The 25,180-nt window shown below is 38.1% G+C and overlaps 2 protein-coding genes and 2 long non-coding RNA genes across 5 annotated transcripts in view; 3 read left to right on the top strand and 1 right to left on the bottom strand.

Moving 5' to 3' along the window:
- ctnna1 (catenin (cadherin-associated protein), alpha 1) overlaps positions 1–25,180 on the top strand; it is a 71,658-nt gene that overhangs the window by 10,385 nt on the left and 36,093 nt on the right. For both annotated transcript variants that reach the window (XM_085175577.1, XM_085175568.1), the window contains exons 7-8: positions 7,063–7,266; positions 25,040–25,120. In XM_085175577.1, coding sequence (XP_085031703.1) covers positions 7,063–7,266; positions 25,040–25,120 — 285 coding nt within the window. The remainder of the gene's footprint in view (positions 1–7,062; positions 7,267–25,039; positions 25,121–25,180) is intronic.
- LOC146524366 (uncharacterized) lies at positions 5–6,853 on the top strand. The gene is made up of 2 exons (XR_014876554.1): positions 5–6,319; positions 6,360–6,853. It is a non-coding gene; the product is annotated as an uncharacterized LOC146524366 (long non-coding RNA).
- Positions 7,273–11,225, top strand: LOC146524365 (uncharacterized). Its single transcript, XR_014876555.1, has 2 exons — positions 7,273–7,772; positions 8,693–11,225. It is a non-coding gene; the product is annotated as an uncharacterized LOC146524365 (long non-coding RNA).
- Positions 10,155–21,958, bottom strand: lrrtm2 (leucine rich repeat transmembrane neuronal 2). Its single transcript, XM_085175588.1, has 2 exons — positions 21,152–21,958; positions 10,155–20,463 (listed from the first exon to the last, which is right to left on the bottom strand). The coding sequence occupies exons 1-2, from the start codon at positions 21,153–21,155 to the stop codon at positions 18,827–18,829; spliced, it is 1,641 nt and encodes a 546-aa protein (XP_085031714.1). The 5' UTR covers positions 21,156–21,958; the 3' UTR covers positions 10,155–18,826.

The following is a 25,180-nucleotide window of genomic DNA, read 5'->3' as shown; positions in this document are numbered from 1 at the left end:
AAGTCAAATGAGTGGCTTACAAGTCACAACCTGACTTGTCACACTTCCAGGTATCTGCTTAATCTAGAAAAGCATGACATTTCCTAAGTCTAACAACAAAGGCCTGACTAGGATGAAACATTAGACTTAGGTCAGAATGCTAGTATATAGAACTAACCAAACTGACTCATGAAATGACCACAACCCTCCAAAGTTAGTGAGGTACATAGACAAACTTGGGACATGGCTTTAAGGCACATCTTGACTCACTACTACTCCATTCTTTGAAGGACATTAGTCCGTCTTTATGAACTCATCATAAGGAGGGGGATGGAGAGGGGGTGGAGATATAGCCTCAAAGCTGTATCACAACATTCAATGGAAATTTGCTATATTTCTGACGATATAGGACATAAATAAATAATTAAATAAATAAAAATAAATGAGGTATTGCAGTTTGCAGGCATCAACATGTAGAGCAAACAAAATAAAGGTCATCTTCTGTCCTTTTCCAATGAGCTACTGTCACTGATGACGCACTGCCTAATCTGAAGTGCGTATTTATTGAAACAAGTTGCCAACAGCAACATTACAGTGCAGAGGTAGTGACACAGCATCAGTCAAATTTAACCACGAAAGTAAAAGTATAACTGCCATATGCTTTTAAAAATGACTAAAGTAACTTGAGTCTTAGAGCTTCACATTATTGTCGCATAAAATAAAATTTAAAATGGAAAAGTATTTTTTACCTGTGATGGGTCAGGTTTTACAAAATGTATTGCTTAAGAAAAATGAACTTGAAAGGTATATGAAACGTGTGATAATGTACTCATAATATTTATATGAAACAACATCAGGATAACAGCTGAAAAACACAAAGCTAATCAGCTTAATGCTGCCTGGGGTGATAAATGCAGAGAAGATTAACCTGATTTCTCTTCCATTGTCACTTATTCTGTCACACTTGCAAAGTAACTTATTGTTTACAAGAGATTTTTCATGTTAAGATAAAGTCCAAAGACATTCAACAAATCCACGAGACAAATTAAGCTCCACAGAAGTACAGGTTTCTGTTGTGTCCTCTCTTTTGCTCAATGAATTATTCATCTTGTATTGGTTATTAAGTCATTTCGCAAGTAGCAGTGTCTTGATGTGTTGCTCATACTGAGACACTCTGTATTCGTGTGATTGATGCAATTCGCATGCTCATGTTTTATTAGCCAGTGGCTGTATGATGCATTGTTTAATTACTCATAGTTATTGCAGACCATGGCGTTTCTGCTGGTTGACATGGGAGGTTTGGGAGTTGCTTGCACAGTTATTCCCGGCCTAGAATGTGACCTGTGGGAAGGGTGACTGCGCGTAAGCAAGATCTGCATGCAAAGGTAATGAGTCTGTGTTGCCATTAGTAAAAGAAAGCAGTGCTTCTTCCTCAGTAAGTGAAACTCGAGTTAACTGAATTTGCTAAACAAAATTTGCTTTCTAAAAATTATTTGGTAATGGCCAAAGCACCTATTTATTTCATCTAGAGCTGGGAGATACTTATTTGTATCTCTCTGAAATTATTAGTCAATTTGACGGTTAAAGATTTGTACCAACAAAGATGGACATCTTTGGTTAAACAACCTTTTTTTATTTATTTTTAATGTGTAACACCAGTTAATTGTTGTTTCTGAGATCTTATGCCATGCACCAGGCTGCAGTGCCCCCCTTGTGCACTTTCTCTCAGGGGAGATGTAAACGAGGAACCTGAAAGACAGACATGTGAACCAGCATGTTTCAGAACTATGATATAGAAAATGAATGGCTCTATGTAGGGTGTAATCTGGTGTGGTTGTTAGTGGAGAAATGTGAACCCACACTAACATGCAGGAAAAGAAGGCTCCTGCTGTTTGCGCTGCTAATGTCAACCACACTCTGCAGGCTAATAATCAGGTTTTTATTTATTTCGTTTTTTGTGCGCGTGTGCAATCTTATGTGTGATTTTTATTGTTTTTAGTATTTTAGTGAAGAATTGGCTTTGGAAGGCCCTTAAGTGGTTTTGTTACAGTTTTTAGTCTTTTTGCTGTTTATTTTGTTTTGGGTCCTATAACTAGCGAATTGGTCACAGGCAGTTGCTAACGCTGCTAGGTAACCCTCTAATGTAATTACTTCACCCTCATATGTCAGCACTACCCTTCACTCCTGTTGAAGGGTAGTTGTTTGAAATACTCACCTGAAAGTTGAGAGAAATAACTCAGGATCTACTCACTTGGTTGTTAATGCTTATTTCGCCTGCCATGACTGTAGGCTGCCGAAATTCAGCGGCATTCTATTCCCTGATTTCTATATCGCTGCTAGTGTCTTGATGTATTAGATGACCCCTGGACAAAACCATCAAAGGCTTTCAAATTTTGTCACGGTTAGGGTGCCTGAGAATTCCAATGTCTAAAGGATTTGTTGCTTTTCTTTTGTGGAGGTGGTGGACTCAATAAGCCAAAAGGCAAGACGCTCTCAGTTGGATTCAGTACCCGCTAGAATAGGAGAAAAAAACAAAACACTTGACTAAAACTATACTTACCTACATGTGTTATGTAAGACCGTCTTCTTTGAATGTCCTTCATCAACTAAGCATTACTCCCCAAAGTAGTCCCACTTGGGAATATAAAACAATGCCGTTTGTGCATTGAACAAATGTGTATTTTTAGGGCAAGGGTAGGCTGATGGCTGAAAGAAAAGAAAGTTTGATGATATCATAGTTGGCTTGCGTCAAGCCCTTTTTTTTTTTTTTTTTTTTTTTTTTTTAAATATTTTTTTTCACTCTAGAATAAAAAGATCATTAGTATGAAAGCTTTTCTGCCTAACGGCATCATTTCTGAGTGATTAATCAATATTGATCAGGTGACAAAACAGGCCCTTAGATCTGTTGCATCAGTGATTATTTTACAGGTAATTACACACACTCTAAATAAACTAGAATGCAGGCCTTTTCCAGAATACCTAGTTGTGGTGCCCACTTTCAAGTGCAAGGCAAAATTAGCAAATGAGTCAACCCCCGCCATCTCTCTCCCTCTCTCTCTTTTTTCCTCCTCCTTGTCTCTCTCGTGTGCCTGTTGCCATGGTGATATGACACGCAAGCAGAGGAGGTCAGATGAGACATAACGGAGGGGGGCTGGAGGTGGCGGTGATAGAGGGCGGGCTGCCTAATAAACCACGATTGTAACAGCTGAATTGTTGAATATTTTTCAGCAATAGGGCATCTGCAGCAGTATTGCAGAGTTCATTTCTCCCCGAGTAAGTTGGCTTTCTTAGACTGTCACAAACGTTGTATTGATACCTTAACCCTCCGCAGTCACCACCAGCAGCCTTTCTCAGCAGATTTACCCACGTGAAGTGAAACGTTTAAGTTGGCTCCCTTGTCCTACAGATATATGGAAAAAAGTGTGGGTTGCTGGAGCACCTCTTAGACTGAGATGAGAGATAAATGCTACCCAACTAATACTTGAAAGAAAAGAAAGTTGTACAGTTGCATGGAAAAGTATGGAGACCCCTGAAGAATATCTGATTGAATTAAAAAGAAAATCTATATTTTTTTGGTTTGTCTTTTTTGCGCTGGAAGTATCGCTGATGTCCTGTTTTAGGTTACTTCTTGAGTTCAGTCCTTCATCAATATTTACAGTGTTAATATTGTAAACCTTCTTGACTTTGGTTGAGAGGCAAGTGACATTGTTGAGGGCAGCAGTGTTTCAAAAATTGAACTATTTATAACAAAGAACGCTGTGAGCACAGTGAGGAGGGGAAAAAGAAATCCCTATGCTGACGGCCCTTTTGCGCTAAGGACTTTGTAAGTGCTGACGTTCATTGGACTTGTATAGAAAATATATACTGAGAAGGCAAAAAATACAGCCTGTGGAAATTGGTCTATAGGCACATATCACAGCAGTTTGTTTGTTTGTTTTTTTCCTCCTTCTTTGTCAAGGAACTTTCTTTTCCACACCCTTTTCTGAGATATTTTTGGGCAAGCATGGCACATGCCTAAAACAGTTGGAAACTGTTTTTCAACCGCTGTTTGATTTAAAAAAAAAAAAAAAAAAACCAAACAAACAAAAAAACCCCAAACTTGAAACCTTGGACATAATCAAGCTTAAATTAAGTAAAACGAGCAGTGCCTACGCAAAATTAACTGGAGGAGCCCTGTCTTCTTTTACTTTAATATCTCAGGTTAAAAAACATCAAATAGGCGTTTATTTAATACAGTTTCTAAGATGAGATATATGACATGGTGGAAAAAAGTCACTGCAAAAAAATAAATGTCATCTTTGTCCCAAGACAAAGCATTTCAACTATGATGAAAGCGATTTCTTCCAGGATGACTATGCTCCCTTCACTAATGCACAAATGGTTGCTGCATGGTTTGAACTTGAAAGGAGAGAAAATACTCAAAACAAGGCACCTTGCAGCAGTTCTCAACTTTACTAAGGTTTAAGTCGTCACCATATGTTCAGGTTCATCTGCTACTGTGTTCAATTCTTTAGCTAATAAATTAATGGGGTTTTCAATCACAAACTCTACTGTTACTGTTTTTATTACACTAGAAACAACATTTAGGTTATGTTTTATAACTTGGTTTTCCCATGAAGAACCTGCAAAAGGTATATCCACCCCAGGGTTAAACTGTATCAGTGGAGGCTCATCCTGTTTTAAATGCCTTAAATTACACCATTTAAACCATTTTCCTTGCCAGTGCCTTATTTTCTTAAATTCTTTATCCCTAAATTAGTTTTTTTTTTTTTTTTTTTTTTTTTTTTTAAAATATAAGCCATTTTATTTTTCTGTGTGGGAACCTAATGGCTTTTTAGCAGAGTGTGTTAACTATGTGAAGTGTGGCCTTTAACCCTTTAAGACCTACCATAGAACCAAGTCCACCAGAGCTTATATTATATGTTTACATGCTGTGGAGCCATTTTTGGGAGCATTTCAAGTTGATATACATCAATACAACCATTATAGCCCAAATTTTAATAATATGTATGCATTAAGTGCATAGTAATTACATAAATTGCAAAAAAGTGCAATAAACTACCAAAAAATTGAAAATCGTTTTTGTTTTTTAACATATATTTCTAGTTAGAGAAATTTAAGAGGCATATCCCTCAAAACTGTAAATACAAAAAAGTTGCACAAAATAGTTTCCCACCACAGGAAATTTATTTTGAGTGTCTTCATAGTTTTATTTTTGAAATACACCAATTTTTATATACTGCAGGAAAAACGAAAATAAATATTATGATGCAAATTTGCAAAAAAGCAGCATATGCATCAAAATAAACTATTTCCAGCAGTGCAATATGAGTCCTAAGCATCCCAGAAACAACACAGAAAGTCATAAAGTCAAACATAACTTTTAAAAACACCAGTATAGGCTCATGAGGCTATATGGTAAAAAACTACATTTCCGCAAAATGACGTCACTTCCGGTTTCGGGCAGGTCATGGCGGACATGCGATAGTTCACGCTGATGGACGTAGGAAGTGTTACGAACAGCTGATCGGATCGGCAAAGCGTGTTTCTGGAATATTATGTTTTTGTTCCTGCAAGTGCTTTTTATGCAGTTTTTGCAAAACTATATGTGGAAGGAAACTGTGACCGAGGACAAGCTGATGGCATAAGATGTAAGTACAACTCCTCCGGTTTCATATGCAAAAAAAATTATTGCGCTAACTCACGTGGTTGCAGAGCTACCGGGATTTAAAAATAGTTACGCAAAACGGAGCGTGTCCGCTCTGACCGGCTTTAAAGAGTTAAAAAGTGTAAACTTGGAAGAAGTTCTAATTAACTTTTCTGAGAATTTATTTTCTTCACCGTTTGTGGTAGGACCATTTTAAACCCGGACATGTTGCTTTGGAGAGAGAATGTATATTAGACTTTATCATTATTACCTGCTCAACTTGAAGCAGTGTATTTAAATTGACAGCAAAAGTTACTTTCACTTTATGTCCCGGATCATCAATTAACCCAGAAGATTTGTTTTACAATTTCTGAAGTTTAATACAGGGTTTTGCCTTTTGTGGCTTTAACGTTACCTTTGGTACTGCTGCCCTTCCACCACAACAAAAATAAACCATCTTTGAGTTTGAGAGACAATGCAGGACTGTCAGTGAAGAAAAAAAACCCCAAAACTTAGCCATGCTTTCATGGACTACAGACCATTTTACAAATAACCACCCGTTGCCAAAATCTTAGAAATGCCAGTCTCATTACAATTTCTGGATACACTCAGATAACAACAGTTCCAGACAAGCTCTATAAAAAGCCTCAGTCACACCAGGCCTCTTATTGTATTACTGCTGGAAACTGCTCTGTTTTCAGTTTACATTAATTTATTTCAGCATCTTATAGAGTGGGTCGTGATGAAGAGATTTGAATTTTGCTCAGCGAGTATATGCAGCTTTGTATATACTCGCTGGTTTGTATTTGTTCAATTGGAGACTGCATCCTTCTTTACCCCAAGGTAAAAAATATATTAAATCATTAAAAAATATTTGACCAGTTTCCTTTTTTGAACTGTAAACACCTTAATAGGGACCACTAAAGTGAACTTGTGTCAGGTGTAAATCAAAAGTCACTCAACAGGCTTCAGCCAGATATAAGAGCTTAACATAAAAATATTATTAGCTCATAATGTTCTGTAAAAACACTTTTGTGGCCGTTATTCAAGCCATAAAGTCGGGATAGAATTTGGCGTTGTGGGGAATACTGGCGTAAATTGGTGTAGATAGAGGAATTTAATCACTACACATATTCCATGAACTTTACCTTTACTGGTTGGACACATCTGTTTTATTCTTTGCCATGTGGAAAGCACTTTGTAACACTGCCATTGAAAGGCGCTAAATAGGGAAGTTGTTGTTCGGGGTGTACAGAGACAAAAAAAAAAAAAGACAACATGGCACTTTCCTCCCTTCTGGTTTTCCACCTCACCTCTGAGTCAGTCATTTCCTTTCTTGTTACTCTGGGCTTTGTGAAGGAGAGATCAGTGTACCATGGTGACTATGTGCATTTTTTGCTCCCTGTGTAATTTTCCCTCTGACCCTTTCTTTACAGAAACAAATCATTGTGGACCCCCTGGCGTTCAGCGAGGAGCGCTTCCGCCCTTCCCTGGAGGAGCGCCTTGAGAGCATCATCAGTGGTGCTGCCCTCATGGCTGACTCTTCATGCACACGTGATGACCGCAGGGAGCGCATTGTGGCCGAATGCAATTCTGTGCGCCAGGCTCTCCAGGACCTTCTGTCTGAGTATATGGGCAATGTAAGTCTCTTTTCAGTTTTGTTTTCTTGTCATGTTATCTCCTCTTATCTTCTTTATTGTAGGCAGAACAATTTTCTAAGGTCAAAGGTTGTGCAACGGACTGCAAACACAATTCATTCTAGCATGGATTGAGTTAAACTCTTAACATTTGACTTTATGTGAGTGTAATATGTGAGTCTTTACATAATCGGTTCCACTTGCAGGCACATCAATACCAACACATAACTGTCAGTGACAATTAATTAAGTTATGTAAGTGATTACATAGCTAATCCTTGACCTTGCTTAATGTCATAAAGTATAGTACTCAATATATAAACTAAATTGCGAAACGTGGTCTTACTCAATATTTCTTCTTGTGGTGAACAGCTTTTTAAACTAAAGTACTAGTTACATGGCCTTCATTCCCATCAGTCACTTAAAACAGAATAAATGTGATGGAGGGGGAAAAATAAAAATACAGAACAAGCAGAATGGGTTGGTACAGGAGAACACTTGATTAGACAGGTGTATCAACCTGATCGGATTCGGCTGTGGCTAATAACGGATTCTAGTGTGAATAGTTATTTTGTTTCTGAAATTCAGCGGGAAGAAAAGACTTAAGAACCAGGAAAGTGTATACACATATTGAAAGGATGAGAAAAATTACAATACTAAATACTGCAGAGCATAATGACCAAGCTAGAGACAATTAAGCCCAGTCCACACAGGAAACTATTTGCTTGATGGTCATTTCTTGGTCACTGATGGTTGGTCATTAGTGGACATTCCAAGCTCCAGTTGCCTTGGTGACCCCCTAATATATTTACTACCTTGTCATGTCAATCTACTGTATCCTGTGCTCTCATTGGTAGCTGCTTTAGTTGCTAGTTGATTTTTTTTTTTTTTTTTTTTTTTTTTTTTTTTTTTTTTTTTTTTTTTCTTCAGCCATTACCAGCACAGGGCTCGCAAAATCGCTAGCCCGATGTCCCGGGGCTAGCGATTTTTCCAGTCGGGCTACCAAAATCTATCTCTGCCCTGCCCGTTGGGCTGTCAAAGGAAGGAAAAATATGTCAATGCTTTTGCATTCTTTCGGAAATGTAGCTGGGTAATTACGTCATTGGCATTGGTGAGCCACTGTCAATATGTGACATATTGAAATCGCGTTTGAATTTGCGCTTGTTTTTTTGCTTTCACTTTGCAATCGCGCGAACTGTGTATAGAGAGCGACAGCACTGATTGGTGAGTGACGATAATTTGCGCACCAATTCTTCTGACATCGTCTTATCAATCGTTAGCTTACTATGCAAACATGACAAGTGAAATCTCCCGCAGCAAGCTTAAACATGCGAGAGGTTGATCGCGCAGAGAATCGCTGAGCGTTATGTGAGTGCATGTGTAAAAGCAGCAGGATATATATTTTAGTTCTGCTGAGCCAAATAAGACAGGTCAGGGTGAAGAAGGGACAGCCAAAGAAAAGCTTACCACAAAACGGAAAAGTTATGACAAATCAGACTATGAGGCAAAAAGAAAGTGCAGCTTTATGGTTTCATGGACAAACGAATTTCTGTGGCTGCAACATGATGAGCTAAATAATAACCAGGGGTGCACATAAGTGGTCCGCAGGTGCGCATTCGCTGTCAAAATAAAAAACGCGCACAAGATAAGAAGTTGCAACGCGTGTTTGTGTACATAGGATTTTCTGGAGGAGGACAGACATTTGTTTAGAACTCTTAAACATGTCGAAGAAGCAAGCTCCTTTAAGCAATTACTTTGGTGTTCCTCCACCTCCAAAGAAATGTCAGGAGTCCAAACCGCAAAAGAAGCGCATATTCTCAGAAAAGTGGTTGCAGGAGGTGAGCTGGCTTCAAACAAATGATGAACGCACAAAGATTTGGTGCAGAATATGCCGTGAAAATCCCACTCTAGCGGACAAAAACAGTGCATTTTATATGGATGCAAACGCGTGTTGCAATTTCTTATCTGGTGCGCGTCTTTTATTTTGACAGCGAATGCGCACATGCGGACCACTTATGTGCACCCGTGTAAATAACATAATGTTCTGCCGGGTGTGTTGTTGGTTTTCCCTCAATTTCTGAGTCGACAAGCGCCTTTGTTGTTGGGACCAGTAATTTTAAGAAAGGCCCCCATTAGAACCCATGAGAAATGCATTATTGCTCAGTCTGCAATATCTTTCCCAGAACAAACACCAATTGCAAATAACATACTAAAAATAAACCTGAAAAATCAGTTTAGAACAGCGTACTATGTTGCAAAGAGTGAGCTACCACTGGCACAATTTGGCAGTCTTTGCAAACTTCAAAAAGCAAATGGCCTCGATCTTGGTTCCACTTGCCTCTTACCTGTGACTTCAGTGGAAATTTCAAATTCAGGATCTGACACAGACTGATTCATGTTCTACACAGTTCTTACAAGTTCATAGAAATTTCTGTTCAATCAGAACCAAGTATTTGAGTTGATGATTGTCATTTTAATACAATGTTGTAATTTGTGTTTCAATTTTTTGATTAATGTTTTGTTTCCGTTACAATATTATACTTTAATGTTTAATAGGAAATAAAACAGGGATTTTGAAATTTTGCGTGCCCTGCCAGCAGTCCACCCACCACTGCTGGATGTCAGAACTGAGCCTGCTGATTTATTAAATGCTAAAATTACTATTCTGTCTGTAACCAAAAGTAATATTTATTCCTGGCCTTGGCCCTGCATGCCATGCCTGTGACATCTGTGTAGAATTTTAAGGATTCAGTGGACATATAAAGACCAAGAGCACAACCTTTTTTTAGAGTTCACTTGCCTTTGGGGAAGTATCTAATATTAAAAAAAAAAAAGATGCCTTAATTGCAAAAGCTGTTGATTTTTATCCTTCAAAAGGAAAATGTTTTTCTCTCTGTCTGTCTGTCTGTGTGTTCAGTTTATTTTAAGGTTCAAGACACTCGTGAAGCATCTCTGATTTGCTTCAAAATGACTTTTCCACTTCACTGGACTCATCCATGCCAGTCATGTTACCCTGTATGACTTGAGATGTTAGATTTACAGAGAAACACCACTCATCAGCATGGTGATGATAAGTGGACATGATGGGTGTATGACCACTCATTTGGCCAAATGAAAACAACAGATGAGAAGCATAATGTGTCATTGTCCACAGTGTGCTTTAATGGTGTAGTTTAGCCTCTAAGAATGGTGCCTTTAAAGCTGTGGTAGATGTTTGTTATGAATCTTAAGCATCTAAACAAACCACACTTGTTTGAGGATGTGTCAAATTATTCCAAGACAGAGAGATAATAATATATGTGGTTTAGGCAAGAAAAAGCCTCTCTGAAAGACATCAGTGTAGGCCTATGCTTGGCACAACCTTGCTACATGATGTCCTTGATTTTTAACTGTAGATAATTTTGAATGCAGATGAAGCAGTGAAAGTCATTAAACGGTATGTAGCCATTACAGCATATGGGTTTACACTCACAGCTCATGGTGTTGGAAAGACTCCTAACTCATTCATTCCCATCCCTTATGTTTCTTCATACCCTCTAGCTACAACTTGTTTACCCCCCCTTCTCTATTTTTCCTGCACTCCTTCTGACTCAAAGATTTCCTAGTATCTTATAGTAAAACTCAAGCATTGAATCTTAGGTTTTGTTGAAAGGATTTAACTTGGAGTATAATTAATTGTTCAGTGTAGGGTTGTTGTACTATACTTTATGTTGTACGACTTGGGTTGCTTTGAGCTTAAAATGTGCTAACAGCAGTGGCCAAGAATCAAACTTGCTTGCATTTATGTGCTAGTGTGTTCCTCATCCCTTAGGCCATGAAACAAAAATGCTTTTGTTAATCTTTTTCATTAAGTTTTGTGTAGGTTTGTTTAATTAGGCATATTACAAGTTGTACAACCCCCAGTAGTAATATACAAATGATCTGGCTGCGGCATGCTGCAACAATATATTAAAGCGATAATTTTTATTTTTTTTTTAAAAAAAGAGTACTTTGAATACCCTCTTAAAAATCTATCTTGATCATTTTTATATGGAAAAGGGCTGGATAGATAATGACAATTGGTATGTTGTCTAGAAAGCACAGGGTTTTTTTGTGTGTCTTACATTTTGTTTCAAAGCCAGCTTGGTTTATATTAAAGTTTTTTGATAAGCATTTTTTTAATGTTCTGTTTAGGTCTGTTTTTGAGCTTTTCAAACTGTGCCTTTTATACACATTCGCAGCAGGTGATGTATTGCTTGTTTCATTTGTTTGTTCAACCATGAGAGTTATTCGAGGAGCAGTTGAAATTATGAGCTGATTTGAACACAATTTAATATTTGTTTATCTTGTATACAGCAGGCACTTTATACAAGTTGTATGCAAGTTGTATTATATTATGTTGTATTGTCTTTTATAAATTTGAGCTATATATTCTATGGAACTAAGTGAATAGAAAAGTTGGGATGCACTAGCTACAGATGTCTAAATTTATCAAGCACATTATGCGGATGAATCACTTGGATATGTCCAAGTGTCTTTCTTTTTTCGTGTTCCCAGAGTAGAAATTGTAAGGGCAATGCTAATGATGATCATTTAACAAGACTAGAGCTTGTCTACTCAGCCAGTGAAGTGGAAAGGTGGGTGGGGGTAATGTCGCCCCAGCACTGCCACATAGTATGACCTCAATTATTCCATATTGTCATGACAGTTTGGCATGGCACGTGTCGAGTGTAACTGTTTCTGCCACTTTTTATTAATAATGCATCCCTTGTTCTCAGCATCTGTCAGGGTTTCATTTCACATTGGAGAGTGACGCTTGCTTGTTTTGACATACACAGCTACTGACATTTAAATTTATTCAACTGGATAGGATATATTATCATTTTCACCTTAGGCAAAAAAGACATACCTGGCCAATGCAGTGGAACCCAACTTGTCCTCCTTGCTTGTGGTTTTTGGTGTAGCTCTCTTCCCACACTCTGCCTTCTCCTTGCTGAGTTCTGTTTCACTTTCTTGTGCAGTTTCAGTCTTCCTGCTTGTGCCCTCTTTTCTTAGTGCCTCACTCTTTCCTTAAGTCTTGCTGTTTTCTTGCCTTGGGCATCTAAAATGAATTTTGTTTTATTCTTGCACTGTGCGTGCCTGTCATTTTAAATACTTTTTAGGTTTGTATCTTGTGCCATGTACCCGCCTTACCCGGTACCCTTATAGGGGGTGTGTGTGTGTGTGTGTGGGTGTGTGTGTGTGTGTGGGTGTGTGTGTGTGTGTGTTAATAACAAGTTCACAACACTAATGTGGATATTGAGTGACATTTTACATGAGGATTTTGTTTGGACATATTTAAAACACAAACCAACCAAAAAACAAAGAAACAAACAGAAATTGTGTTTGATATTGGACCCAGAGGTTGTGATTATTATAAACTGTTTTACCAAAATATTGGGGTGGGAGAGTGACAGGGTTTTTTATTTTTATTTTATTTATTTATTTTTTGTTTGTTTTTTGTGTCTTTGAAACACTTGTGTGAAAGCATTTCAATTTATCTATTTGTAATCTCATCTCAATGAATAATTAAAACAAATTGCACTCCACACAATGTAACAGGGGAAAGATTTAGAGTCCCAAAGGCTGTTCTATATTTACAGCCTCCATAAAACACTGGTCTGTCAGTAAAAGCCCTTCAGGCTACATTTCATTGATGGGGTGATCTTTTGCTGGTGAATTCCAGGCTTTTTGATTAGCTTTGCTGTCAGGTAAATGAGATACACCCTGTTTAAAAAAAGGGTGTATTGTGAACTGCATTAGACGGCTTGTTTTAAATAATTTGCTGGCAGCTGTGGCAAGATTTGTCTCTATATTAATATATTTGTATTAATTCACATTACAAATTTCTGTGTCAACTTTTTACCTTTTTCCATGTCCCTTTCTTTGTCACTTGAGAGCTGAGGAAAAATTTATAAGTGTAATATACTGAAAAATACTGAAGCAACAGCTTAAGCATGCAGATGGTCCTTCTGATGGTAGTTGTCCTTAAGGTAGACTCATATTTAGCACCATAACATTTTCAATGAATGTACATCAGTTTAAATGTTTTCTTCCAGTATTGCATTTTTTTTACACAGAGTTACAACTCTAGCTGTGAATACACTGTTAAGTGACAAGATCAAACTAAGAAGCCTTCATTTCTTACCTTTTTCTAAGTTTCAAACACTTTCAAATACAACACTAATATTCCTTTACTGTTGAGATTGAGAAGGATTGGTGTCCGTCTACGTAGAGAGGTGGCTGCCTCAGAGCCGAAGTGGCACATCTTAAAATGGATTTAACTGAGAATGTGGAATCCAGTTATTAGCCAGGTAAGGCCATTGTCTTTGAGTGCCTGTATCTTGGAACTATAGTTGAATCTAAAACCTAAACAGACTGCGAAGAACATGTATATTGCATACAGAAAAAGTTATAGCTTTAAAACTAAGGGCTTAGGTACCTTTCAGAAAACAAAGCTTATCCCTCAGTTAAGTACCAGATGGTTTAAGTGGTGTAAGCGTGTTGGTGTTTGTTTTGTAGAAAACCTGGTTTGATTAGGCTGGAGTTGGAATTTTTGCGGTTTACTTAAAGCAGGCCGGATATTAGACCATTTCTCTCTGGTTATGAGACAGCAGTGGCAGACTTGCTGGGTCTGGGGAATTTTGTAATATGGTAACATGGCGGCCATAGTGTGAATAAAAGTGCTGTTCTAAGTTTGAATTGGATTTTAATTTATTAGGCTAAATATTCAAGCATGTCTATTGGTTTGTAATTCTCAATTGTTTGTGCTACGACTCACCAGTGATATCCTTGGAGAATGGCTTTAAATTTAAGCAATAGATACATTAGGTGTTATATGCTGATGAGAGTCCTGATCAATGTGTCCCTCCTAGTAAGCATTTTCTAGATTCATTGGAGGTCTCATAATGAGTACCTGAAACATACATGGGTTCTGAGTCCTTGAACCACACTGCCGAAGTCCGTGCTGTCAGACTCTTCAGTTTTGTGCCTTCCTCACTCGGGTACACCCTCCAGGTTAATTACGGAAGCTTGCTTTTTGTAGACCTCATCAGAAAAGAGCAGGTAAAATTGAAGTGGCTCTTGTAGTTATTCATTATCTGAAACTTCTGACAAATGTAAGATCATAGGTTAGAGTTTTTTGGGGTTTTTTGATGGTTGTTTCAATCCTCAGATGAAATAGTTACATGAAGAAAATGGCTTAACCAGTTTCTGTGCTTTTATAATTTCTACATAATATAACACAAGTGCGCACTAAAAATATGATTAGAAATGTGTAAATTATGGAAAGTTCCTTGAACAAATACCTGTCAGATGTTTATTTTGATATTATTCTGTTTTCAGTTAGCTGTTTTAGAGCAGTCAGTGAGTGAGAACAAACATGGTAGAGTTCAGTTTGTACTCTGTTTAATCATCCTAAAATCTGGAAGTTGTCTGGATTCAAGTACTCAGTCTGTGTCTAAAATCAAAACAATATTGGAATTGTTTGCAGTGGCAGTAATACTTGCACCAAGCAGAGATTTAGAGAGTGGCTCAAAAATCCAGAGGTTAGATAGCCAATAACTGTATTTACTGGAGTGTTATACAACTATAGAAAAAAAATATGGACACTGAAATAATAAAACAGTCTTTTCTGTTGTTTTAGTTGTTTTTATGTAAATTGCTTTACTGTGTCTTGTGTGAATGTTTCACTTTGATCGTTTTTTTTCTCTTTTATATTTTGCACGTAGGAGCTTAAGACTTTTTTGCATTGATGAATTATATCTACTACTTTTTTTTTCTTTCATCTGAAAGTTGAATCTGAAACTAGACTCAAAGACAGTAGTACTGTTTTTAAATGTCACTTGTAAAAACGAAGAAAAATGAAACACCCATGCCATTAATGTTGCCCACAATCTATTAGCCCACACCAAGTGTGAAGTCTTAGTTTGTGCTTTTGATTTTCTCCATGTAAGTAAATATCACATTGTCAGAGTTTCTAATCCCAAAGTTTAATCTCTAGTTTTTTGCTCTGACATCCAAGAAAAATGCACAGCGCTGGATGTTGCTGGTGTTATCTGATGATCATTATCTGTAACTGCAGTGCTTATATATCGGTCATTTAATTTTGGGCATTTAATCACATAGGACCAGTATCAATGTAAAATCATGAATTTGGTGCAGTTAATATTCTCAACAGTTCAGTCTTACATAAGACTGGAAATGCTTTAATAGCTTAATTACTGGTTATTCATTGCAGTGTTGGTTTGTAGATTTTTCACTATTTGCTCTTCTATTAAACAACAACAACAAAAAACAGCTATTTGTACAGATGGCCTTGGCTTCCTATAGCTTGTGGTAAAGTAAAAGTTAATTAACTTTTGAATGTACCCATAAACATGAATCCGCATAGCAAAAAAAAAATTTAATTTTTAAAATCATAAATATTTAAACAATATCCTCCTTGAATGTCAACAAGTGTTGAATTTCACTTTGTTGATGTTCAGAGTTTTGCAGTATCACAATTTGTACACTGTACTAAAGTGCAATTACAGACCAAACCAAGTTGTGAGAATCCATCAGTTGGCAAACACCTTGTAAATTATAATCATTTTATTTAAAAAATATATGTTTTGAGGGGACAATGTTTTTTTTTTCTTTTTTTTCTTCAGTTTGGCACATCTTATCCACTATACAGATATGAAATTGTACATATTACAATACAAAAGGAAAATGGGAAGAGAAAAGCATTCATTTTGCACAAAGAGGTTGGGTTAGAGAGGGGATTGGTGCTGCTTTTTTCTTTTTTTTCTTCTATTTTCCATTTTTTTTTTTTTTTTTTTAGGCAGGGTGGGAACAAGGGCTAGAGGATGACAAGAGGAAACAAAAACAGATTACAAAGAGCCAGAGTGCAAAGGGATGCATATTTCTACAAATTTGTGGATTTTCAGTCACTTGGTACAACTGTAGTGTTAAACAGTGAAATGTCTAATGATTGACAGAACTTTATAGGAATTCCATATACATCCCCATACTTGGTCTTATCAAAAACGAAGTCTCCCCATAAAGTTTGCTGAATGAGATTAGGAAATATTCAACTGAATTTTGACTCTTGAACATGCAAGACAGATTAAAAGGGCAATAGTTAAAGCAGTGCTAAGCTGGAAACAAATTAAATTAGAAAATGGAGGTGCTTGACTTTTAAAAATATGATCAGTGTATGCAATACTTTCATTCAATTCAGACATGAAGTGTAACAATTTTTGGTTTACAAAAGCACTTTCTTAAGTTGTTTTAGGCATCCTATGAGCATGTGCTGAGACACGTTGACACGCAAGCATTCATTTGAGTGTGAAGCCAAATTTTGACAAGCTCAATATAAAGACAAAGCCACAAATGGTACTTCCTCCTTACCTATAGGGGGCATCAGCCAATGAACTGCACCCTAATTGTTCAAAACCAGATGTCTCACTTAAAAGTGCTGCATCTTGTCATCACTAATTGCAGACTTTAGTAAACACGAGTTAAATACTAGTCCTAGGAATTGATAAGAATATCATAAAATCGCTGAGTACTTGAATTTTACAGTGTTCCAACATCGGACTGCTCAACACTTGATTAGCTGTGAAGTTGCTGCTACTCTGGTCGGTGTACATTTCATGCCTAAGGTGCTGTCATCCTGTCATTTCATTCTGTACTACTTTTACTTGCCCATAAGGATGAAAATTTTAAGAAAAAGACATAACCCCATTGTTAAACTCGGTCTTCATCGTCCTATCTATTCCTCTCAGCCCCACTCTTTCACCCTACCCCCACTACTAAATTGAACACAAAGAAGTGCGAAGCTACTGCAGCAGCTTTAGTCTGATGCTAATGCACATCCTCACCCTGCTGCATACAAATGTGTCCTGACCCAGGCTTGCTGTTTGCTTATCACTGGATCTCCATTTGCTCTCAGGGTATTGACCGCAGTTTAACTTGACACGTTCGAGTGCTAACCTAGGACCTGAAATGCATTTTTCGCTAATAAGAACAATAACTTAAAAAAATATTCACACATGATTTTTGGTCACAAGGATTACTATAGTGTATTATTTTTCAGTGGTAGCATGACTAAATGTTTCTAGATCACTGGTGTGGGTGACAGAATATTAAGTTAATTTTGCCTTGCTTTAATTGGTTCAATCTTGAGCCTGTCAGGACTGATTAGTGTGTAAGCAGTAAAGAGCACAGGCTACTGGGGTTTTGTATTCAGAATAAAATGCGCTCCTGTCTGGCATATGAGCTGTTTGTTACAGTTTGTCACTTGCTACCCTCACTCTAGCTTGTCTGTATATTGATCCTGGTATAATATAGCTCATCAGTTAATTGTAATCAACACCTAAAGCTGTTGGAAATATTATGGTCACAGTTTGTATGGCAGTTGAAAATGGAGAATCCATGTACAGATCCTTGTAGATCATTTTCCATGTCTAGGGTGAGGCTGACATCCATGAGTTTTTTTTTTTCTAAGCAGTGTAGTGTGTTGGAAGTTAATCACAGTTGTTCAGTCTGTCCCACAGATTGAGAATTTATTTGTGGTGTTGAGCCCTCGTGGGTGGGAGCTCAAACATCCATTAACTTGAGTCGGCTGCAAAACAGCTTTGCATTTACGGTGGTAACGTCTGATTAAAGAGGTAATTTTTTCCAATTTATATAATTGAACATAAATTCTCCATTCTCAGTCCACACTTTCAGTTGCATTTCCACACAGAAATGTTTCTTTGGAGGAAATCCAAAATTTTTAGAAATAAAACAAAATCTCATTCTTGCTAAATACAGCCCCTCTTCTTTTTGTTTTCTGTTATTTGAGTTGGCAACCCAAATGTATTCTTGGTGGGAAACTGTGGAACCATGTCAGATTTGGTAAGCGTAATGTCATAAGTGATTACTCAATAGAATTTCAGGATTCCTCTATCCGTGACAGATGATTTCTTTATTTATAACATAACAATAATGACATTTACTTTACAGTTATAATTCATAATTTGAGTTTGGTCTTAGTGCCCTTTAATGTATTATAGTTCTCTCAAAACAAAGCTACAAAACAAAATGTTTTGATAATTGGTTCTGTTCATTTGCCCCAGTGATTGAATGTTTGGCTTGGACTGCCTATGGTGTAGTTAAAAACAGCATTTCAAATATTTACTTTTTAAAAGAAAATACATAAATCACATCTTCCCTTAATGTATTCTGTTAGCAGAGGGCCACTTGGCAAAGTAGTTTCTCTGTGCTGCAGAATATAGAGACAGTGGTGGAGACAGATCTCACAGTTTACAATTTTCTTCTTTAAAATGATTGCCCCTGCCTGATATGAACAACCTTGCATTCATATAAAAATAAATTTGTGACTATCTCTACAACGTCCCGTAACTGGCCAACCTCTGCCATTGTAGCATTCTCAGATATTCTCAAATCTCACTTGTAGAAATTATGCTTTTTACATAAACTGGAAAAAAAAAAATCAAACCCTGTATCATCTGAAATGGTCAAATGACAAACCATATGCTCTAGGAATAAATAAGAGTTCATACTTCACACTCTTTGTAAGGCAGCTGCTGACACTTGCACTGCCCGTAGCCGTTGATGATCACGAGTGCCCCTTCTTCATGGCTGGGCTCATACTCATTATAGGGTACCTGCGTAGCTAGGTCTGCCATAGGCTGTCGTTGCTGGGTCCTCATCTGTCTGCGGTTCTGAATAGCCGAACAGTGGCGTATCCGGCGCAGGGTAGGAGGGCAGCACTTCCGTGAGATATAGACAACAAAAATGATGAAAAAGAATGAAAAAAGAAGGGCCATAGTTCCCATGATAACCCTTTGAGTCATAACAGTGTTGTCTGCAGTTGCAAAGTCATCTGTTACAGCTGCCTCTTCCAATGGAGCAGTAGTAGCTTGAGCAGTGCGTGATGTTTGTGTTGTGATTGTTGTGGTAGTGACTGTGGTAAAGCTCCCAAAATCCTCTGCATAGTCCGGTGTGGGGGTCGGCTGCATAATTCCAAACAAGGAGCTTGTGATCTCTGCAGCTGTAGTAGCGTCTGTTGTTGTACTAATGGTCTGAACGACTGGTACTGAAAAATTCTGACAAAGTTGGAATCCATAAACGGCATCTAGTATCTCCTCACCTTGGGCATATTCAGGACTGTGGCAGAGGATGGAATGCTCCCACCTTCCCTTAAAGGTGCTTAGCCAAGTGGCAAGTGAGCAAATCCTTTTGGTACATTCCCAAAGGTTGCTGGACAGCCCAATCATACCCAAAGACTGCCACATATCCAAGACTTGGGGATCCAGGCTGCTCACTTTGTTGTTATCCAGCAGCAAAACTTTTAAATTTGGCAGCGTTTGAAACACATCAGGGGTCAGGACACGAATTTCATTTCCTGTGAGGTCCAGCTTTTCCAGCGTGGTCCAGATCCATTCCATGCCACATGTTACGTTGCTGATCTTATTCCATTGCAGGTATAGAAATTGAAGGGCAACAAGGCGAGGGAAATGGGCCAAGTTTATCTTGGTCAGTTGATTGTGCTCCAAGTGGAGCTCTTTAAGCTTGATGAGCCCAGCAAATCCATTTCGTGCCAGGCTTCGGAGACGGTTGCTGCTTAGGCCCAGATATTCCAGGCTACGGCAGTCCCAAAATGCCCGAACAGGTGTGGTGCGAAGTAAATTAGAGCGGAGGTGTAGTATCTGGAGCTTCCTCAGTCCGTGAAACAGTTCTGGCTCCAAAGCAGTCATCTGATTGAAGGACAGGTCCAGTATCTGAAGATTGATGAGGTGGATGAAGGTTGTGTTGGGCAACTTGGTGATACGATTGGAGCTCAAATTGAGGTCCTTCAGTTTATAGAGCCCCTGAAAGGCATCCTCTTGTACTGTGGTAATCTGGTTGTGGTCTAGATGTAGCCAAGTGAGCTGGCTGAAACCATAGAATTGATCAGGGCTGAGCTCAGTGATACTATTGTGTCGTAATGACAGCCCCAGGGCTCCCTTGTCCACACCATCTGGGGGTGCCTTAAGCCCCTGGGTGTCGCAGTAAAACTGCAGGTCCTCACAGCGGCATTTTTGAGGGCAGGTTGTGCACAACGCAGGAGACAGCAGGCACGCTAGGAGCATGCTGATCACAGACAGAGCCGCTGGTGCAGGTCCCACCAATGGCCACCTTGAATGGAAACCTGGGTGGGTTCAAAGACAAGAAAATGAACTGTGGGGCGGGAAAGCTAACCTCTGCAGAGTACTTATTACTAATTCATGCTGGCAGTTATGCTTTTTTGTGTACGCTCTGTCTTGTCCTTACATATAGCTGCTAAGGCATTTTACATTGGCAACTTTAACAGTGTATGTAAACATGATACCCTTGAGATTTGGTTTAATGGAGATGTCATTTTCTCAGCAAGGCTTCTAATGATCAGCTGCATACATAAGGCAGACTTTTTTTTTTCACCTCTCCTCTCCCTTACCGTTTATATTAAGCCTGTTTTGGTCCACATTTTGTGCTATTCATTCGAGCATAATTTTCTTTCTTAATATTGTCATTCATTTTTTTTATCAAGTGCCCTATGCTGCTTTTTTTTCTAGGGGAGGAAAAAAAGCATAGATCTGTTATCTGTTCAGGAAAAAATAATAATTAAAAAAAATCTTTTAAGTCTTTTTTTTTTTTTTTTTTCATCACTTATGAGATCTTCTAGATGATACAAATGTTTAAAATGTATGTCTTCCCAACTCTTCTGTCTGAAGGAGGAAACATGAAGGACCATTGCAGTAAATAGACTAGGCAGAAGAGCTTTTAGTCTTCAGCCTCCCTCATTCTTACTTGTATTCCCTATTCATGTACAGACCTGTCATATAAAGGGGCTAACTTACCCATTCTTTTGTGCACATCGGAGGCTGCATTCAACTGTCCTTTTCCGCAGACTCTTGGAGCAACCAGATGGAAGAAAAATCCAAAGGGAAAAAGCCCTTTTGATTAAGCACAAAAGGAATCAGCCTCTTGGGAAATAAAGCAATTCTGAACCCACCCAATTCAAACAAAATATGAAATTCCATGTCCCGACTAGATGTTTATTCCTTTTATTTTGTTAGTGCTTTAAAATCCAGGTTAATAGAAGAGGTTGAGTCTTTTTCTTCTAGCCCACGAATCCTTGAAAAAAATTATTTTTTTTAAGTTGATCAGTTGCATCCAGAGCGACTCCAGTGATCAGACCCCCCCCTCTCCCTTTTTCTTCTTTTTCTTTTTTTTACCCTTTTGTTTCCTTTCCTCCGCAATGGTGTCAGCTCAGACCGTTAATTGAAGATCAAGCGCTTCTTTCATTGCCGTGGTCCTCCAACCCTAACTTGTTGATGGCAGCCAGAGATCCTGCTTCTGACGCCGGCTCAGTCTCAGCATAGCCTCTGCAGAGCTGTGAGCGGAGCCCTCGTCTGCTAGCTGAGACGCAGGGAGAGAGAGAAAAAAGCAGAGCAGGGAGTCAGGGATGTTATTCTGTGCTTTTTTGTTGCAGCCACTCACTGCTACAGAGTGGTGGCAGCCTGGCGTCGATCATCACTACTGTTTCTCTCTCTCTCTTTTTCTCTCCCACACACACACACACACAAACACCCTCTCACTCTCCTGCTCAGTCACTTGCTCTCTGCCTCTTAGTCTTCCTCCACCTCCCTCTTGCATCTCCCTTCCCTCCCACTGGCTCGTCACCTTCAGAATATTGATATCTTGAACGTGTTGCGGCAGCATGCTGTTGAAATTAACCACAGCTGTAAATCTCAGTCTCGCCTTGCTGCTGTTCTGCAGACTGTATGTAGAAATGTATACACGGGACATAAACCTTAAAAAAAATAAAAAAAATAAAAAGAGAGAACACAGCAAAACAGGTTTTACTACATCAGTGCTAACATAGGGTGTCAAATTTACATATCCTGGTTGCAGTTCTTTAACTTTTGAGGACAGGCATGTGATCAATTGCCAGCTCCTTTGAAGTTAAGTTAGGCTAGCTTTTAAAATGTAAAGGTCAAGGAAAAATACAGGGTTATTCATGTGACGCATTAAAAGGATTTGAAATTTACTAATGCTAACATGCATCTACTTGACCTTAAGCTTTTTTTTTTTTTTTTTTTTTTTTTTTTTTTTTTAAATTTTCTGTTGGAAAAATGTTTGCATTTCAGAGTCTTTTTTTTTTTTTTTTCAGGTAATTTATTTTTCTTTTTTGAATCCCCCCTTTTTTAAAATTATTATTATTTGTTTATTGTTATTTTGCTCTGTTCATCCCTTTGGGAAGAAAAACTGAGGTAGCTGAAAAGTCGAGGTGTGAAATGAACCGTGGTGATGAGAAATTCCTTAATCCCTCATCCCTATAGTTCTTCATTATTTAATGTTTGGTTGAGATGCATTTTGGGGTATATGCATCAAATTAAATTGCAATCAGGCAGACTACTTAGCAGAAATGGTATGAAGAACAGATGGTATCCTCTTCAAAGTTGGTTCTTTGGCCCCAGTCTCCTTAAATTTATCTGATCTGAATTTTAAACATTGTTATTTAATGAAAGCACGTAACAATGCACACTGATTGTAGATGGCCGTGATGGTGAATTCCATATTTTCTGTTTTTTCACAATTCAAGTTGGAACACAGAAAAAGTAAGCCCCATCAATATCTGGCTGTGAATTTGCAGGTCACTTGTCCTGCATGCTGCTGTATTTTTCCACATCTATTTTAGCCTGCATCCTCAAAATGGGAGAAAACATGTAAAAATACTAACACCTTAGAGGAATGTTCCATCTGTCTGTGTGCTGTCTGCTTAGTGGCAATTTGGCGTGTTGCAAAAGTAAATTTTAAAAGGGGGGAAAACATTAAATTATACTTAATTTGTACTTAAAGTTCAATAAATTTATAACTTATAACTAATCCAACTAAGATGAACTTTGAAAAGCAATAATGTTGAATTGTTGAAAAGCAATAATATTGACTGCATATTATTTGACTCTTAGAGCAGACTCTTGTTTCCATTGAAACACTAGTAGGTTTTTGTTGAACGGGATGTTCCTAAATCTGTCATAAAGGAGATGGATATACTCACCTGGCTATCATAAAAGATTCTGCAGAGAAACCGCTTCCATAATGAGCACCTGAAGAAGTGCTTTAGAACCCCTTGGCGTGGAAATGAAATATAGGCTAGGCATGAATGAAATAGGATTGAAAGTGTTGGGGCAAAGCAGGCTAAAGCCCTACCACAGCACTGTATCCAGCCAGCACAAAATCACAGGGGATTAGTGCTGTGGAGCTCCATGGCCCCTAACTGTGTGCACAAGCCCCCAACGGGCATAGGGCAGTGGGGGATGGGGTAGGTCAATGTTACCACCATCCATGGTGTTACGTTGCAGTTGACTTTTTTTTTGGCTTTTTTTCCCCCCACTCTTTCTCACTTTATCTTCTCAAGCGTTTCTAAAAGTTTTCAGTGTTTTTCTTTTGTACTTTGCAGAATGTGATCGAACATCTCTCTACTACAACTACTCAGTAGTTATGAATGTGTTCACTGCAAGGCAGCCCCTGAGTATTTGTGTGGCTTGTGTGGATGCAACTAAGAACTTATTTAAACCAGAAACGGATGCATAGGTTTAAATGTAGAAGACTGATATGATTTTGGGCCTTTATGACTTTCCCAAAATTGGTCAGTGCTTTTGTGTAGCAACAAGTCATCTCTACTTACGTCACCTTATGATAGCCAATCCAGTCCTTACTTTGTTCTCAATAGTTTCCACAGTTGGGAGCTAATGTTGGCCTTTAAAGCTTGAAGATAAATGGCTTATTCTAATACAAAATGACCAAAGGACTCGGGCAGCATTGTAATAAAAATTAGTGAGGGGGAATAATGAAACAAAATGAGCACTTTTAATATTATTAACCCTGACTCGAATTAGAATCACAAATGTGACAAACGTAAAATGATTTAAAACAGTTTCAAGTTTCACAGCCCATTGGATTTAGAAACGTTGGCTGTTACCAGACTACTTTTAATGTTGTACGCAGGTCTTTATAGCATATCCATGAAGAGCGCTGTGGTGGTACAAAGGCTTTGAAAGGATTTGGGTAGCTTTTTTTTTTCCCTCTTCAGTAAAATTTTGGATTTAAAAGCAGTTTGCAACCAACAGAAGCACTTAAGAGGAAATATGACACTGATATAATGCAAAGAATCTTTTTTTTTTTTTTTTTTTTGGTTATTATAAAAGCCAATATGGTGGCTGTTGCCCTGTTTACTTTCAGTGTGTATACATTATTAATTTAAATTGTTAGCTGGTATTCTGTCGGTGCATTACTTGCATTACTTGCTGTGAGTCGGTGGAGGATGTCAGTGTTTATTGGAGAACAAAATGTACAATAACTGGAGGCTTCAGAAATGAACTGGACTTGGTATCTCCAAACATTAGCTCCACAAAGCAGAATAGCTCAAGCTTGTTGAAAATTACATTTCATTTCAGAGTAACGCCTACAGGGTGACCCAAGTCAGCTCTAGAGGAGTTTGGATGACGTTAAAGTATAAATTGTATAACTACCCTGTTGGTTTAAAAATGAAAAGATGCAAGGGATGATTTACAGATATGAATATTTTTGTCATTTTGCCTTTTATTTACTCAAGACTGTTTAATATTTTAGGTTTGATATTGTTTTAATTTGATCTGATCCCAAGACTTCTCAGGATTTTTGACACATGAGCTGGTCACTGTTATTCTACTCACTAATTACTTCTTTTTTACATGTTTCAGGCGGGAAGAAAGGACAGAAGCGATGCTCTGAACACCGCCATTGATAGAATGACAAAGAAGACTAGAGACCTTCGCAGACAGGTACTTTTTTTTTGTGAACTTCTTTTTCCCTCTTTCCACTAGGTCTTCAACTTTAAACTG

Source organism: Neolamprologus multifasciatus, chromosome 2 (genome assembly GCF_963576455.1).
Source record: "Neolamprologus multifasciatus chromosome 2, fNeoMul1.2, whole genome shotgun sequence".
NCBI classification, from domain to species: Eukaryota; Metazoa; Chordata; class Actinopteri; order Cichliformes; family Cichlidae; genus Neolamprologus; species Neolamprologus multifasciatus.
This window is presented reverse-complemented; position numbering and strand designations above follow the sequence as displayed.